This window comes from Nanorana parkeri, unplaced genomic scaffold, assembly GCF_000935625.1.
Source record: "Nanorana parkeri isolate BGI_ZX_2015 unplaced genomic scaffold, ASM93562v1 scaffold78, whole genome shotgun sequence".
Taxonomy (NCBI): domain Eukaryota; kingdom Metazoa; phylum Chordata; class Amphibia; order Anura; family Dicroglossidae; genus Nanorana; species Nanorana parkeri.
In genome coordinates, this window is record NW_017306346.1 from 2,132,909 (window position 1) to 2,150,610 (window position 17,702).

At 40.6% G+C, this 17,702-nt stretch overlaps 1 protein-coding gene across 2 annotated transcripts in view; it reads right to left on the minus strand.

The window, feature by feature from the left end:
• Positions 1-2,191: 2,191 nt before the first annotated feature.
• HGSNAT (heparan-alpha-glucosaminide N-acetyltransferase) overlaps positions 2,192-17,702 on the minus strand; it is a 32,933-nt gene continuing 17,422 nt past the window's right edge. The window contains exons 8-18 of one of the 2 annotated variants that reach the window (XM_018576833.1): positions 17,612-17,688; positions 15,029-15,059; positions 12,696-12,856; positions 12,319-12,434; positions 10,764-10,885; positions 9,757-9,883; positions 8,544-8,630; positions 8,312-8,389; positions 6,403-6,473; positions 5,705-5,817; positions 2,192-2,524 (exon numbers count right to left, since the gene is read on the minus strand). In XM_018576833.1, coding sequence (XP_018432335.1) covers positions 2,343-2,524; positions 5,705-5,817; positions 6,403-6,473; positions 8,312-8,389; positions 8,544-8,630; positions 9,757-9,883; positions 10,764-10,885; positions 12,319-12,434; positions 12,696-12,856; positions 15,029-15,059; positions 17,612-17,688 — 1,165 coding nt within the window. In that variant the 3' untranslated portion in view covers positions 2,192-2,342. Of the gene's footprint in view, positions 2,525-5,704; positions 5,818-6,402; positions 6,474-8,311; positions 8,390-8,543; positions 8,631-9,756; positions 9,884-10,763; positions 10,890-12,318; positions 12,435-12,695; positions 12,857-15,028; positions 15,060-17,611; positions 17,689-17,702 lie in introns of both variants that reach the window. The other variant, XM_018576834.1, reaches the window with a different exon arrangement.

Genomic DNA, 17,702 nt, shown 5'->3' on the forward strand with positions numbered 1-17,702 from the left:
TGCTTCATCAGGGAAACGACCTGGAGATTGTCGGCTGCCCGGTCTCTGGTGGCGTCTTGAAAACAGGAGTCACAAGCTGTCTTCCCAGACAAAGCCGGATTACTGCACGCCCAGCATTGATCAGGGCGAGGTTGCGGATGGTGTCTTTGGGGAGAGCGCGCCCGACGTTCCACAGAAGGAGAATCATGACGTTCCCGGTACAGTCTGCGTGGAGGTCGGCGGTCCCGGGAGGGCGATCTGTACCTTGACGAGGAAGACCTGCGTCTCTCCTCGCGAGATCTGGAATTGTCCCGATAAGATCTAGATGGGCTAAGAAGAAAAAATACATACCATCATTGAAGTGTCCTGCAGCAATCCATGTAGAAACACACGCTGACAGCCGCTTACCTTCTTTGAAGGTGCTGGTCTGGAGTAGGGGTTGGCTTGTCATTGGGCATAGTGCAGGGAGCAACAGGCTGTAACACATAGAAATGCCAGTCACAGAGTGCATGGATACAGCCAGCAACACAGACCCAGGCATCCCAGCAAACACCAGGCTTACCTGAAGCCAGAGGGGTCACCAGCCGTGCAGAGCGGCCAAGAGATGCAGCAGCAAGGTAGAAAGCACTCCCAGAGGCGTCCCAGCGCCAGTATTTTAAAAAATACCGCCGCTGTAGGCTCCGCCCCCAGGACGCCGATCACGTCCTACTGCGCATGTGCCGCCCGCGATCCATACCGAGGCTTGGAACGCATCCGCGTTCCAGCCCCGGCGTCTGCAGTGAAAGAGCCGATGCCTCCCCCTCCGCCCACTGGACGAGGAGAGAGAGACCCAAAGCGGCCACACAGTCAGCCCCACAGCACAGCCATTTCTTCCCCCAAAATGGAGACACATAATCCCGGATTTACCGGGCCACACAAAGCCTGAGACCAGGAGAGGCTTCCCCACACATACCCCGCAGGGCAAAGGAAGGGACTGCACCAAGGGTGGAAGGCCACAGGTTTACAATGGCCAGGTAAGCGACCATCGCTATCACCTAACAGACTCCTAAGGAGAAACGTTAGTGGCTGGGTGGAGGCTCAACTTTAAGAGTTAAACATCCTATCAGATTCGGGGGGCGGAGCCTACACCCATTGTGTGCTGCCATGGAGCTGTCGGGAAAAAGTATTTGCCAAACTTCGAGCAGCTTTATTGAAGCCTTTAAAACACTTTTCATCCATTTCTGAGGAGACAGTCAGCACTTGAGCTTAATGTCCACAAACTTTGGCTTTAGGGTTACTTTAAATGCTTTCTAAAAGCTTACCGTACACATGGCTCTTATAGATGGAAGCCCATGTGTACAAGACCTAAAGCTACATTTACATCTCTGAGATTTAGTGCATTGATGAAGTACGCCTTCAATGGGGATCATTGGTAATGTGTAAAAACACCCAGCACTGCAACTGCACCTTGTGAAAAACACAGAGTTGTTAGCGTAGCCTCGGGCTAGCCACACAGTAATATTCAGACAATTTCAACAAGCTTTTCATTGCAAAAGGGACCAAAATAATAAAACGTACCATCAACAGATTTTGTTGAGATGGTGGAAGTCGTTGAATTTGCCTAAAAATTGCCATGCGTATTTCTACTATTAAAGAATGACTTCCAGATAGTTAGCATACATATTAAAAGTAATAGCTCATCAAATATGCTAAATGGGGGCACTAAGCCTTCTCTGGCTGGACACGTACTGTTTCTTCTGTAAGATCTGAGATCACTAACATTCAAGCACTGTCAGCCAATCAGCAGGTCTGCCTGAACAATCTCCTGCTACTGGGCCACTGAAGATTGTGTGCATCAGTAGAGACCACAAACCAGCCACCCAAGGAAGGATGACAAGCTTTTAGCATATTTATTCAAACATGTACTTCTAATATGCATGCTAAAAATTAGGATGGTTGAGAGGCTACTTTTTCCATCAGATCCTCTTCAATGGTCTATAAACCTAAACAGCTAAAATCATCAGGACAAAGACAAGCCAGCTGTACATTTCTGGGCACAAACATGTTAAAATAGGCAAGACAGACAAAATACTTTATATTGCAGCATAGTAGTAGTGTTTGCATTTTTTAATTTAACATACATTAGACGTTAGGTTGCTGACAACGTATAAAAATTAAAATTCTTCCCTTTAACCTCTTTTCATTACGTGCTTTCTGTAATAAGCCACAAAGTAAAACAATCTGTTAAAATAGGTGAGACGCAGTTAGACAGCAAACTTATGGTCCAGAATATATAGTCTAAGATGTTCCAAAGAAATAGCACAGCTCTCAAATTGCACTTCCTGTAGTTGTTACCATATTGTTAGGCTAAAACTACTATGAGCTCAAATCTTCCAGAATATCCGCTTTCTGTACAGGATATAGGCAATCAGCACCCATATGGAAGTGGCAACAAGGTTCTGGGTGAGGTGCTCAGCGTGAGACTGACTGTCCTTCATCTTCCACTTGAATGGGAAATAATTTTCAAATACTTCATGGCCAACATAAACGAGAATGGAGTTCATTCCTGAAAAAGGCAAACAAAAGTTTCTGATAAACGGTTTCAGAATAACACAATTAAGCTGGCCATACACTGGTTACCTTTTTACCACTGTGTGGTCCCATTGGGACCCCCCGTTTGACAAAAGAATATTCCTCAATCGACTTCAGTTGAAGAAGCCAGGTCTGTAAAATCTCAGTCGAACAGTGACTGCAGCCAATCAGTCTGATGGGGATGCCGAGGGGCTAGTTCCCCATCAGGGCCGCTACCCTTGTGACTGACAGCAGGCAGTGAGCAGATACCATAACCAAAAAGGCATCTACACAGCCAACAGTGTCCTTACCAACCAGTACACCAACAGTGGGCAGAGCCTGATGGGGATGCAGAAGGACTAGTTTCCCTTCAGGTCCACTCTGCTGCTGATTGACAGCAGGCAGTGGGAGGCTTTCATACTTTGCTGTCAGTCACACTGGAGCCTGATTTTATCTGGTTCATGGTTACTGAGGTCAATGGGGACAGCCAGTATAGAAACTTCAGCCTCAGTCCGCTTCTGGACTGCAAATGGTGGTGTTTGTGCCAAAATTCTTGTACCCGTTTCTAGGGATGTTCCGATACCACTTTAAGACCGAGTACAAGTACCGATACTTTTTCTTAAAGGGACAGGTCACATTTTTTCTAAAGCAATACAAAATCATGATTTTAGGTCAGTTCCTTAATAAAATGAAAAACATGAACATGAAATGAATATTTATCATGCCATTGCTAACTAAGGCTCGTATCCCCATAGTGGGGAAAATAGATGAGCACATGACCAGACCACTGTGTAGTGTGGCACAGCTATATCCAATTCTGCATACCAAGCTTCATATTATAAGAACTTTATAATATAAAGCCCGGTATGCAGAATTGGATATAGCTGTGCCACACTATAAAATAAAACACTGTTCTGGAGTCTGGACATGTGCTCATCTATTTTCCCTACTATGGGGATACAAGCCTTAGTTAGCAATGACATGATCTAAATATTCAGTTCATTTCATTATTCAATGTCTTTTTTTTTATATTATAAAATATGTCCAGACTCCAGAACACTGTATAGTGTGGCACAGCTATATCCAATTCTGTATAACTGGCTTTATTAAAAATTTTTATAATATAAAGCCAGGTATGCAGAATTGGATATAGCTGTGCCACACTATACAGTGTCTGGACATGTGCTCATCTATTTTCCCCACTAGGAGGATACAAGCCTTAGTTAGCAATATCTACATAGTTATTTCTTTATTTAATGTCTTTTTTAAAATATTATATGCAGTTAAACAGCATTCTTGTGCCCAGCCCCCATGCGGTGCTGCAGTACTAATAGAAAACGATTTTGTTTCTGCCTGGAGATCCAAACCATTTAAATGACCCTTTATCTCATAATTACTTGTCAACCAGATCCGTAACCAAAATGAACCATATATACCAAAAAGATAAACCAGCTAGCAAGAGTGGCTGGTTTAAAAAGGGTTAACAGAGGATCGGGACAAGTATTCCAATTACAAAAAGAGTTTATTAGATAAAATATCAGTTTTGGACATAAATATCATATCACTAACTGGTTTTAAAAACAAACAAAAAAGCATGACATACAATTATAAATCTTCAGGTATGCAGATCTGTTTGTATAGTGTGCTCTCATTCATATATGCTAATCAGCTGACACCATGTGGGAAAGAAACTGATTTTTTAAGAAGGTGCTACTATGTAACTTCCTTGTTTCTCCCACTGGAGATTAATACGTGTATTTCAGATACCAGTGGACGCCAAAGGATAATACGTTATATGGAACGTATTATCCTTTGGTAATAAACTCTTTTTGTAATTGTTATACTTGTCCCGATCCTCTGTTAACCCTTTTAAACCAGCCACTCTTGCTAGCTGGTTTATCTTTTTGGTATATATGGTGCTGCAGTACTAACCTGCTGCGTCGTCTTCTCCGTCTGCTTCAGCCACTCCGTGTCACAGCCTAGTCATCTGCTCCATTCTGACCTCTTCTCCCGCTGATTGGCCGATTGGATGATGACAGGCTTCCTCACTACAAAGTCCAAAATCCCATCCGCACTGCCACGGTCTCAAAACCACAAGGTATATGTGGTGCCAAGGTGACCACACGGATGGCGCCGTGCAAAACACTAATAGTAAATAAAAGTAAATCACCGGCACACACTTGAAGGGTTTTTAAAGTATTGATATGCTTATTCAATACCCAATGTCACATACTGTCATACGGTGCTAACGTTTCGGGTCCACACAGGGATCCTTCCTCAGAGCGACAGTCACTCCTGACTGGTGAGGAAGCCTGTCAATCATCCAATCGGCCAATTAGCGGGAGAAGAGGTCAGAATGGAGCAGATGACTGAGGAGTTCGCGGCCATCTTGTTTCATTATTTCATTGTTTCTTGTTTCATTGAAGACGCTATGGAGGTCCTGTGTGCGGCGGTTTCCGGGTCCCTGAAGATGCCGGACGCGGCACAGGTACTCGTTTTTTGTATCGGAGTATTTGCACGAGTACTCATGCAAATACTCGGTATCGCCGCCGATACCGATGCTTGTATGGGTATCGGAGCATCCCTACCCGTTTCCATCAGGTACAATCTGGGGCAAGCACAGACATTTGTTGTGCAGATGCATGGAGAATTTCTAAAGAAGGTCACGCGAAGGTGATAATTCAATTTGTCTGATACACAGATGGCCACTTGAAGGAGAAATAATGCAATATTTAAAGCACAGTCTATCAAATGCCTCACAAACTCAAAATACAGTATAGATTGTCAGTAATGTTTAGAGTCACGGATTGAAAGAATACCACACTGATAATTACAATAAATTCTTCTCACTGAAAGTGAAATATCACAAAAATATATCATCTAAAAGCCAAAACCATTTTTTTTCCCCATAAAGAATAGGGAAGGATTAAAATTCCTGTCAGGTGCGTTTTCCCATCTGTGGCTGGGGAGATTTCCTATGGAGTTTACTAGAAGACAGGAAGTGAAGGGAATCTTGGACACAATTGTCACTGCAATAAAAGTCCCTATTGAAAAGCTTTCCAAATAGAGACTGTGAATCTCAGCAAGGAGACAGGGGGAGCGTGGACAAACAGCAATACAAATCTTCCCTAATCTATCCAATAATAAAAAAAAGGAAGTTCTAGTCTCTGCTTACCTGGATAAAAAAATGGGGCACCTGTCCAGTAACCTTTAACATCCACCAAGAAATATATGATCAGTAACAGGAAGAAAGCAAAGCAGCTGAGGGTTGTCACATAAGAGATGGACCTGTATCAATTTAAAATATGAAGTTAGAATTAAAGGGTAAACATTAAAATATACTGAATAGAATAAACATTCATGAAAAGCAAAGCATAAACACTTTATAGCTCTACATACAGTAGATACCGTGTTCAAAGGGTAAATATTGTTCAAGTGTATTACATTGACATAAAGCAGGGATCAACTGCTGGGTAAAGCAGTAAGTCAAGAGCAGGAAATTAAATACCTATGGGTATGTACAGAATATACCATGATGTCATAGTAACAAATGAACAACATTGAATTTTTGTCAGTTTCAACAAGAGGACTGAAGATGAAACAGAGAATTTTTTTTAATGTATTGGTCACATTACAATCTGGCTTGTATTAGCAGTAACATCAATGTTTACTAAAAGTGTTTTTCCTTTGAGTGCATGTTTTGCAAATGCATCCTCTATTCCTGTTTTGTCACATTCACTCCCTGTTGGCATCCGAGAGAAGATGGATCTTTGTCTTTTGTACTCCTCTAGGGAGTAGACTACAACCTTTGCAAAAATTAGGTGCATATTTACTTTGTATAACATTCACTCAATAGCATTGTTTCCTACTTACCACAGATTTTTGTTTACTGGAATAAAACCTTCATTTGTAGAACATTTTGTCAAAATTGCAGAAATAACACCCTGAAATAAATAGGGAGAAAAGATTTAATACACTTTACAACATTGGTTTCCACTTTCACATGAGTCTATTTCTGTTGACGATCAGTGTAAAACAACAAAATTAAATCTACTACTATCATTTAATGTTACGTGACAATAAAACATGAAAAATTCCAAGGCAGTAAATGCTTTTTATGAGAAATTTGACATTTATGTAAATTACATTTTCCTTTTAAGGGATTATAGTACAGAAACCCGCCTTAAAGATGTACGACATTTCGTTTTCTAAAGCAATATGTATAATAAATAATTGCAATGTTTTTTCACAAAATATCATATTCTCCGAGCACTAGCCTCAGCATCACATGCAAATAATTGCTCAGGACTTTCATTATAGTGACAGGGATGGTCCATGTCTACACAATGTGTGCTAGCACCACTGCTTGTAGTCTTGACTAGGGTAGCATGTGACAGGGAGACAACGCAGAAGCACAACTGGGAAACCATTGGCACACTATCTCCCAGTTGTGCCGGAACAAGTACCTCCATGGCAGGGTCACTAGCAGGCAGAATTTAGAAATAATAAAAAAAGTTGCTTTGTTAGAGGATTAATTACATTTTGTTTTAGTATTGGCCTGCGTAGGAAAGGGTTTATTTGCCATCGGTGTCCCATTGGGGATATTTTCTGCACTTCCTGTCCCATGGAAAACAGGAAGTGAGAGCAGACAGCGCCAAAATGAGGGTGATTGTCACTGCAATAAGTCACCCCACTGGAAGATTTCCCTTTTATTCTTGCTTTGGCGACAACTCAAAATGTTACATTTTTCATCACTTTTAGTTCTCGTACAAAGAGAGGGTGAATCTTCCCAGCAGGGACAGACTGCAGCAACAACAACTTGCAGGATTGATAGCCTTTCCCAAAAAGTAAAGAAAAAAATTGTTTTGGCTTAGGATACACTCTGAACTGGATTTAGATAACAGCATTAAATCTCGCAAACTTTGTCGTGTTAAAGTATATCTAAAGCCATTTTTTAAAATTTTAATTATAAAAAGGAGTAGGGAAAAGAAAAAAGCGTAAAAAAAAACCCCCAAAAAAGCATTTTTTTATCTGCTATCTGTATCCCGTTCAAGATATTTCCCTTCAGCCCCGTCATTTAGATACAACAGGAAGTGAGAGGTAAATCCCCCCCAGCAGACAGTTTTGGCTTTAGATACACTGTAAATATCTCCTGTTGTAAAAGTCGCTAAAACATTTACAGGTTTGCATGTTATAAAAATTACTGCACATAAACCAGGTTATATTAAAAATGTAATAACCGATGTAATTCATTTTTAATAACCTGACATGTTTCAGAAGAATTGGTGGATGTGGGAATGTATGTGGGCTGCTGAGAAAAATTCACTGCATCTTACAGACATTTTAAGCTGCGTATATAGGACATTCCACAATGGCAATAGAAATCTTACTTCTCTTTATAATCTTATCAGTGTTTACCATACACAAAATTTAAAAGGGAACCTCTAAGAGGAACACGGAAACCACCATTGCTGACCTCTTTCTAGAACACTGGTGACAGGCTGTTTCTGACGTCGGTATTTAAAATTTCTTAATTTTTTAACCTGGAAAAAGCATGCAGCTTACAAAGTCAAAATGTAGACCAAACTCCTGATCTGCATACCTGTTCCAGGTCAATGTCTCACAAGTTCTGAAAGTATTGGAGTAGCACGGCAAGCAAGTAACTAGCATCTTCATAATGACAAGTTACCAGATTCTAACAGCACTGCAGGTGTTATTAAAAATGAATGCATACAGATCCTGTCATATTCATTATAGATAATATGAAAATCAAATTACATACCATGACAACACTCCATGTGAAAAAACTCACTATGATCTGCTTATGCTGATTCTTGTAGAACACAAGCACTTTGCCAGCCTGTAATAAAGGGTAAGGGAACAAAGCAGTTGTTCTAATGTTAAGGGATTGCTATGGTATGAACATATCCTGAAATCAGGTAACCATATAGAAGCAACAATTGATTGTTCTTAAGCCACCAAGCACAGACAAAACATTTTTAGGTGTAAATTACCTGAAGCCCCAAAAATGCAATCACAATGGAATTAAGGGTTCCTAGTATTCCTTCTGGATCATAAGGCACTGTTGTTTTATAAATTACCTGCAAATAAACCATACGTGATAGCTATTATTCTAAATTACCTTTTTATTATGAATTAAAGAACATCAGTTGTATGCATCATACATTATATTTTATCTTGTAGCAACATTACAAAACTAAGCCTGGAAAGTGGGCACCATAAGATGCCAGATCTTACTTTTTGTAACAATAGCCCGTCCCTTGAATCTCTAAAACATCCCTTCAACTTCTGGGTAATTAGGAGTGGAAAAACCCCTCCTTTGCCTCAGTAAAGCTACTGGAGCCTGAGTCACCAGTTGACAGGCCCAAATTGTCACACCAAAGGGCCAAACGCATACTTATGGGACCAAAAACTTTTTATACTGTCCATGAAATGCTTTTCTTGGAGTCCATTAGGGAATTCAGATACTGTCAGATTATATTGCCACTTACATGAGGATTGGATACTGGCAAAATTGTAGACAGGGTAGACAACTCAGCCTCACTCAGAGAAGCTGAAGGAAACTGATAATGTAGCCCCTTATACATAGAGGGTATGGGAATTTGGGGAGGTTCCAGTGATGTTGTCAAGTAGATGACTTCTACGACAAGAAAAGGTATGATCTGGCAATCTAAGGTATCTTCTATACAACATTTAATGTAAATCTGAAGTGCCAAAAACTGCTGCAGGCACCATAGAGTAGATACCTCTAATGCCTGCATGCCAGGTTAGTTTTCCACACAAATTTCCCATGCAAACACTGATTAAGCTTTCTGGGTAAAGAGCTTGACCCTGCCCACTCCTAAGTTTTACTTTTGGCCAAATCATCAAAATAGACAACCTCACTGAACAATAGCGAAGCTTAGGAGGTGAAAGTAGAAGAGCTAGGCCCTTGGCACAGGAAGCTGGGTCAATTTGTTCATTAGTGCACCCTGGGATTTATAGCACTTGAGCCATTGAGAAGGAAACATGACTCGATATCCAGGTACCTGGTACTGCCTGTTATGTAGTGCCAGCAATGGTTTGCTTTAAATTTAGCTTATTAAATGTTTTCCCCACTACAAGTGTTCTTTAAAAAAAACTGTTGATTGCCTACATGGAGATTTTGCATGCTAAACATTTCTTCTCCAAATGGCATTTGCTATGATCTGTGAGATGTAAACTTACATTGGATGATGGATGTTGATAAATGTGATCTTCACCAAAAACGAATCGATCAATGTAACCAGCTGCCCCTCCTGTACAGTTTGGATATTTGCCAAACTCTCCAATACCTCCAGGTCCCAAATAGCCCCTAAAATTAGGAAAAATCATGATAAATAAATGCACAGATAGAGAGATACATGATGGCTGTCATTGTTAATGTTTATTTAAACTATAACTCTAGTCTAACCTTTTTCTGTCCTGTCAGCTTTTGCCTGTAATGCTTGATGGAAAACAGTGCTGCTCTTTAAAATGATGACACTCCCGCTTCCCACTGAATTTTCAGTGAAAGGCACGGCTGTCGGCACACTTCCTATCTGCAGACACCCAGCCCCTCCACTGACTATCTATGACCTTTGGATACAGGGGGTGTCAATCATAACTCCTGTGCCCTATGTAGGGCACACAACTTCCATAGAGCCAGTTTCATCTGGAATAAAAAGGGTTATCTGCAGAACCCATTCACTGCCTGTGCACACTGAATCAGGGGACTCAGGAACTCCTTTGAGTCAGCAGCAGCTGGTAAGTTGATCAGACTATTGTCTATAAAGTGTGATTCAGACTGCAAACATATAAAAGCACCTTGTTTCAGGTTTAAGATACCAATTCCTCTACAGTGCACTGTAAGTTGTTGTGTTACTCTCTGTGTGTAAAGTCAGTTTTGTTTCTTAGGAGAATCAACTTGCTGTGCTCCTTAATGTATTAGGTGATAATGTGTGCTGTAATAGCCACGAATACAGGAACCGTAAGGCAACTGGTAAGGTAGCCTTGGCTTAGATATTTTCATCTTATACTACAGCCCAGGTTTGTGACAAGTTTACTTTAATGTAAAACCTGAAACAAATGCCTGATAATGTACAGCAGCAGGAGCCAAGGTGAGGAAACAAGATGACAACTTTAGTTTATGTTGCCTCAAATGTATTGTTGGAACTTCCTTCAGGGAAAAGATGTATTATGTTATGAATACTCACGTGGGGCATCCAGGAACAGGTAGCAAGAGAGTCAAGCAAAGCCAAGCAGCTTCCAAAGCCAAAATTATAAGCCACTGCGGCCAGAATATGACCACATCTTGCAATAGAAAACACGTCCGATTCTGGAAAACAACATTTATTTATAAACAACCAAATACAAGGACTGGGATTAAAGAATACCATTCAAATGTTTATAGTGAAAATATTAAAATGGGGCAGACATCAACATTGTCACAATCCATCAGTATTCATTGAAGCCATCCAGCCATTGTGAGACTATTACTTTCAATTTCGGTACAAATTATTAGGGATGCACCGATACCGGTTTTTCGGTATCGAGTACCGATATTTTGCTTTCAGTACTCGCAGAAGCTGGCTTCCTGGGCAATCAGGAAGTCGGGCAGCGGACATGCCACCTGGCTTCCCGATTGCCTTGGAAGCCGGCTCCATGTATGGCCGGCTCAATTGTGATTGGCCGGGAAACCAGCTTCCCAGCCACTCCGCATCGAAGCAGCTTTTCGGCCGGCTTGATCATTGGCCAGGAAGCCGGCTTCATGCTGATCGGCCTGGAAGCCGGCTTCCCAGCCAATCAGGGAGGCGGGTCATTAATTTGCAACTCTGCTTTCTGATTGTCCGGGAAGCCGGCTCCATGTTCCCTTACCTCTGACCGGACATTCTGGCATCGGGGGAAGGTAGCTGAGCATTTGGGCGAGTACTTGCCCAAATACTTGATATCGGCACCGATACTTGTAGCTGTGCATCCTTACAAATGACATGACCTTATATCTGTATTAGGGATGAATTGATATATCGGCCACCGAAACATATCGGCCAAAAATTGCACTTTTGGCATAAAGCCGAAAGTGCCATTTTTCTGCCGATACATCGGAGCATCCATTCTTTCTTTCCTCCCTGCTGGGCACTGCTCTATGTCCCAGCGGGGAGGAGAGAAACTGTGATAGCTGGCCGAGCGCTTCAGGAGATAATTGCTGTGAGCAGCCGGCATCTCTCCTCCCACACCGCTCAACCTCCTATCACAGTCCGGCAGAGCGGTGGGTGGGTGGAGACAGGCCGCGCTGTCACAGGAGGCTAAGCTCTCCTCCGTACACCGCTCGATCAGCCTCCTGTGACAGCGTGTCAGAGAGGAGAGCGGGTAGAAGCAGTCGGTGATCAGTGATCGCTGAGTGTTTGCAAAAATAAAAAATGTTTATAAAAAAATAAATAAAATATTTGAAAAAATTAAAATAAAAAACATTTTCGGTTTCGGCCTGACAATTTCTTTTATTTCGGTTTTAACATTTCCATTTTGGTGCACCTCTAATCTGTATTATACAATTAAGCCTGTTTAGAGTAATACTTCATGGACGTATAAACATAGAACCTTGATACACATGGACAGATAACAACAAGTACTATAACAAAAGATATTTTATAACAGACATTAAAGTGTATATTTTCCACACTACTCTTATAAAGCTAGTATGCCACCCATGAATTAAAAAAAATCAATTTGTCCCTGTGAATAAACACTAAATAAGATCAGTCTGTGTGTTACCGGAGGAAGAGCATCAGGTAGATGTTTAGTAAACAGCAACTCCAAAGCAGAAACCACTAAGTAGGTCAAGCTAAGGCGCTGAAGAACACCCATAATCCGAATGTCACTCCATGACACTATAAAAAAAGAAAAAAAAATTAAACAGAATTGTATAGATACATTTTGTGTTCTATACCATGTTTGTACACTTTGTGACTGTTTTATCAGCATAAAGGAGCATACTTCCCTACTATGTGATTTTACAAGGAACACAAAAATAGTCTTAAATAATATAACGGATATGTCCAACAGTCTAATATACTTGGTGTAGAAACCTGTTCATGACTGGCAACAAATAAGATGCTTAGGTAGATAAAACAGAAAAAAAAACAACTCACATGGACCACGGCAGTAATTCTCATTTATCACAAATAATCCAATGAGGAAAAGCTGAATACTTCTCCATAGAACTTTCCAAAACAGCTTCCATCTAGAGTTCCCTTTTCGCAGCATTGAATTCAAGGACAAATGGATGGATGTGCCCATGATAAACACAAACCTATGGTAGAGCAGTTTGAATATTATACAATTTTACCAGTAACTAGTGCTGTTGAATCCTACAGTTAGGGCCAGTGAGCCCTAGAAAAGGACAATACCAAACCACCACTACTGCACCTTCCACTATAACAGCTACTCTTGAAGAGCGACATCTTCACAGAGAAACTTTACAGCACAAATAGAAAAAAATATGAACTCAAAAATGTGTAAGAGGAAAAATATTTCAATGTTTAACAGGTATTATTAAATGTATTATTATGTTTTAATATGTGGTTATAACAAAACAGTAGAGCAAAAAATGGTATATATTGCAGCTTACCAGTCCTTAGATGTGGGGCTGCATTAGTTTTCTTTTTTTCGGTCTAAAGCCAACCACACATTTTACAATCCGATTATACAATCTCCTTTAGATCCACCAACAAGTATGTGGTACAAGGGCTTGCCTGATTAGTAATTTAGATATGTCCTCATATTACATAGTTTTGGTAGATCTAAAAAGTTGATTGTACAGAGATTTTATGAACAGATTGTAATGGGTGTGGTGCGCCTACGTTTTATTTAGCAAGTAGACAAAATACCTGCCAGAACTTTATTGTCCTTGTCACTTCCAACAAGCTGAACTGGGCGCATAATGTTATCTACCTTAGTACTAATCTCTGTAGAATACGAATATCCCCGGCCCTCATGTAATGATGAACAAAGGAAGAGACGTTTGAATCCAGTCAGGGTAGAAACCATGGCTTCCTTCATAGACACAAAGGAAGGTTGAGTGTAGCGACAGAAAATGTGTTATTTGAAGAATCTCCAGGTGAAAAAAAAAAAGGTGGGAAAAAAAAAACAATGCAGTTAACACTTCTAACTAGGGATGCACAGATACTTTTCCAGTACCAGTGCAGATACTTGGCATTTTCATGAGAACTACCAGGGTTGCAGCGGTTGCAGCTGGGACCTGGCTCTGGCGCTCCACCACTGTCCTGAAATCATTAGTCAATATTGTTTTATAAAAACTGTCACATGACAATAAACAAAAATGTATCAGTACTCGTACTTGTAAGTACTTGGCAAGTACCAGTACTTGTACTCGCAAAACTGGTATCTGTGCATCCCTTTATTTATATTTATAAAAACAAAATCATACATTAAAACAGAGATGTACAAATCCCAGGAGCTCCGTGTGCTCCTTACAAATGACAGCTGCCTCCTAATTTTTGAGTTTTTCTCTAGTCTAGTCTTGGAGCTCAAAAGTATCGCTACATGTACTCGTACCGAGTACTGTACTTGGTATCTGTGCAACCCTACTTCTGAGCACTGGTAAGCTGCAATATATTACGGTTTTGTTTTTAGATATGCTTTAAAATGTATTGACTCAGACCTGCAACACATTATTGTAAAATACTCCAGAACCATAAAAAAAAAAAAATATAAACAGAATCTAAATGTAATTGCCACTCCTACTAGGATTTATCATTATATATGCGCAGTAGGTGCCAGTACCTGCAGGCCTGAGTTGGCCTGTGTTAAGTCTTGCATCCTGGCATTGGTTTTATGTCTGTAAAGACCCTTTAGTCAAAAAAAACAACACTTATTGAATTTCTCCTCCTTTGCCGCCACCCTAGGCATTGTTTCTACAAATGTCTAATCGGAAAACCCTGTCTAAGTCTTGATTAATCTTATCACATGCCAACATCACTGATCCTGTATAGCTAAAAAGACCAAAATGTAAAGTCAAAATGTACCGGTAATTGTAAGTTAAAGCTTACTGTAAAAGCTGTCTGTAGCCTGCCAGGTAAAAGTTTAGTGCAAGGCTGATGGCATGTGCACACTAATGTCCTATAGACTTTAGTCTGGGGGGGTGGGGGTAATTTAATTAAGGGACCCCTATTAATAAAGTTAACCCCCAGACTAAAGTCTATGCGAGGATTTTTGTAAAACTGAACTTGCCTTAATAGAAAAAGGAAAAAAAGGAATACCTACACTCCACTCTCCTGGATTTAACAAATGCTACATTGGCATTAGCCTGTATACTACTTTGCATTGCAGCTGTATGGTAAGGGGGTACGACCATAGATGACATCAAGTATTGAAGAGTTATTGCATATTTTTCCATAAATTAGGTTCATCCTATATTTTCTGCATGTAAAATCTAATTAAAATTAAGCTAGAATATGCTTACCATGGAAAGACCAGGTCTGCTAGTGTCAACCCTGTCAGAAATAATAATACAAAAATAATAAATTAGTATACCATTGCTAGAAATTAAAAAAACAAAAGCAGGTGACAAAGATGCATGCAGAAAAAGTTTACACGCAATCACATTTAGGGTGCCTGCACGGGTTTTTGAAGCGTTTCGGGGGGGGGGGGGGGGGGGGGGAGGCGCTGACCTGCACAAAATACAAGCGATCCAGCAGCTATATAGCCACCAGAACGCTTGCATTTAAACTGTTATTGTCGGCTGTGTACATTAAAGTTAGTTTTCCCACTCGTGCAGTGGGGCGGGTGCGGGAAGGAGCATGCTCTACTTCATTTTTCAGCGCAGTGGACGGCAACGCAGCAGTGTGCACTGTCCTATTCACACCCATTCATTTTTCGCTGCCCTTGCATTACCATTAAAAAACTGATGGTAACGCAATGATCCAGTGTGAATGAGGCCTAAAGTATTGATAGCCGTTTACACTCTGCATATGTTAGTGGAGGACACAAACATGTCAGGGATTGTAGGAAATGTAAAAATGATATCCAGGTTCAGCCCACAAAATAAAAAACGGAATTTTATGGTTAAACAGCAATTTGTTATCACGCATCATAAAATAAATAAATCATATTAAAAAGTTAGCGGAATTATCTTCTTGAGCACAAATACGAACGATTGTTTTAATAAATCGATTCGTTGACCAATTATTTCAATTAAATAAATTTAAAAAACACAAATAAATACCATTCTTAAATTTTAAGTAAAATACACAAATGCAGTGTTACAAAGTTTACTTCAGAATCAAACTGCATGCACAATTTGTTTGCAATCGCACCACACTGGAACGCATGGCATTTTTGTACCAAGGGTTCCAGTGCAGGCAATCACACTGAAGTGCATTTGGGGTGCTATTGGAATGAATGGCCCCGCAACGCACCTCCTGCACCAAAATTTGTCAGGTCGAAACCGAAAATTACTTTCTCACCTTTTTAGTTTTTATAAGGGGTCTAAACAGATTACACAGAAATGAATTCTCCCTGCATGACATGTATCAATCTGAAAGCTCTGCGTACATATATGAATGACAGCTACAACAGAAGCTTTAATTAACTAATTAATATTGTGTGTATTCAAAAAAAAAAAAAATCACAATGTGTAAACTATTTGCATTTATTTGTGTTTGTAGTACCAAAAAAATAAATAAATACATTATTTTATCCAGAATCATCATTCTAGTCAATATTACAAAGATTCAAGTAATTTAAACTGTTTACCAGTAATGGTAAGCATTAGTGGTACATTTTTAGTTAACCCTCTGTGTTTCTTAACTGCACACAGTCAGCCGGGCCCAGGAATTGGCCAGAAGGCAGTGAGAAGTCACCCACAGCCTAACTGCCACTTTTCATATCTGCTATATCACGCTGCGGGGAGGAGAGAGCTGCAGAGCAGATTGAGTTGGTGGGGGTGGGGCATCTCTCCTCACTGCTGGGCACCGGTTGCAGGGGGTCTGTGTTCCCCCCTCCCAGCAGGGATTGGCGGGGACACAGAGGCCATGAAACGCTGGCTCCCAGCGCAGAGAAGAGAAGCAGGCCAACTAATCAATAATGAGAATTATTGACAACTATTGTCATTATCGATTCGTCGTTTCAGCCCTACAAACACGTACAGTAAGATTTGCTTTAGGCCAAATCAGGACTGTATTTAGCCATCATAATGCCCTAGGCACATCTGCATAATACCCATTTGTACAAGCTCCACCTCTTTGCACCATGTGATTATTTTAGTAAAGAGCATTGCTAATGTGCGTTATTGAGGGCAGCATGCTTTCTACTTTATATTTAGAGCTATTTTTAAAGTTTTCAGATAAGAGAAATGGTTTTATGTTTCCCAAACTGAAAAGAGCATTCAGACTCCTTCCAACAACCCCTGCACAACCTTTCCTCTCTAGTTCCCTTTCTGAATTAGGCCAAAAAATTTCCAGATATTCAGAATCAGAACAGGGGAAAAATATAAAACAAAGCTTACCACAACCTGTTGCATTTTGTCAACTTGGTGCTTCCGCTTACTAACCTACAAGTATCATCATGAAATATACAACCCTAAATCTATAATGCAGAGTATGGGAACACACAGGAAATGTAAAGCTGATGACTATAGCAGCTTATCAGGTTTAATATTTAAAGAAGAGCCTGATCCTTGGTCCCGCCTGCTCCCTCCTGGCTGCAGGAGATGTGACCTGCATTAGATGTGAGGATGCCAATGGGTAATCCATAGCCGGAGTAGAAGGGGAGAGAGGTGTGGGCCGACCGCCATGGGACCAAGGATCAGGTGAGTAAAACGGCTTTTTCTGAGCCCCTTGGACAAAGGAGCACCTAACCCTTGCAGTGTGGGGGTAGCCCCACTGCAAGGGTAATTTTTTTCTAATTTTTGGAGTTCTTTAAAATAAAATAATCTAACTGCTATGAAAAAGCTTCACTACTGCTTTCAACAATCAGCCCTTAGGTGACATCTGTCTGAGCCTTAGAGAATGATATAGAGAACAGAAAAAGGCTGGCATTACATTACCATTCCAACTCTGGTGTTTGAAGAACCAATACCCTCCTCCGCCATAATTCACAAATACCATTATAATAAGAGCGAGCCTAAAATAGAAAAT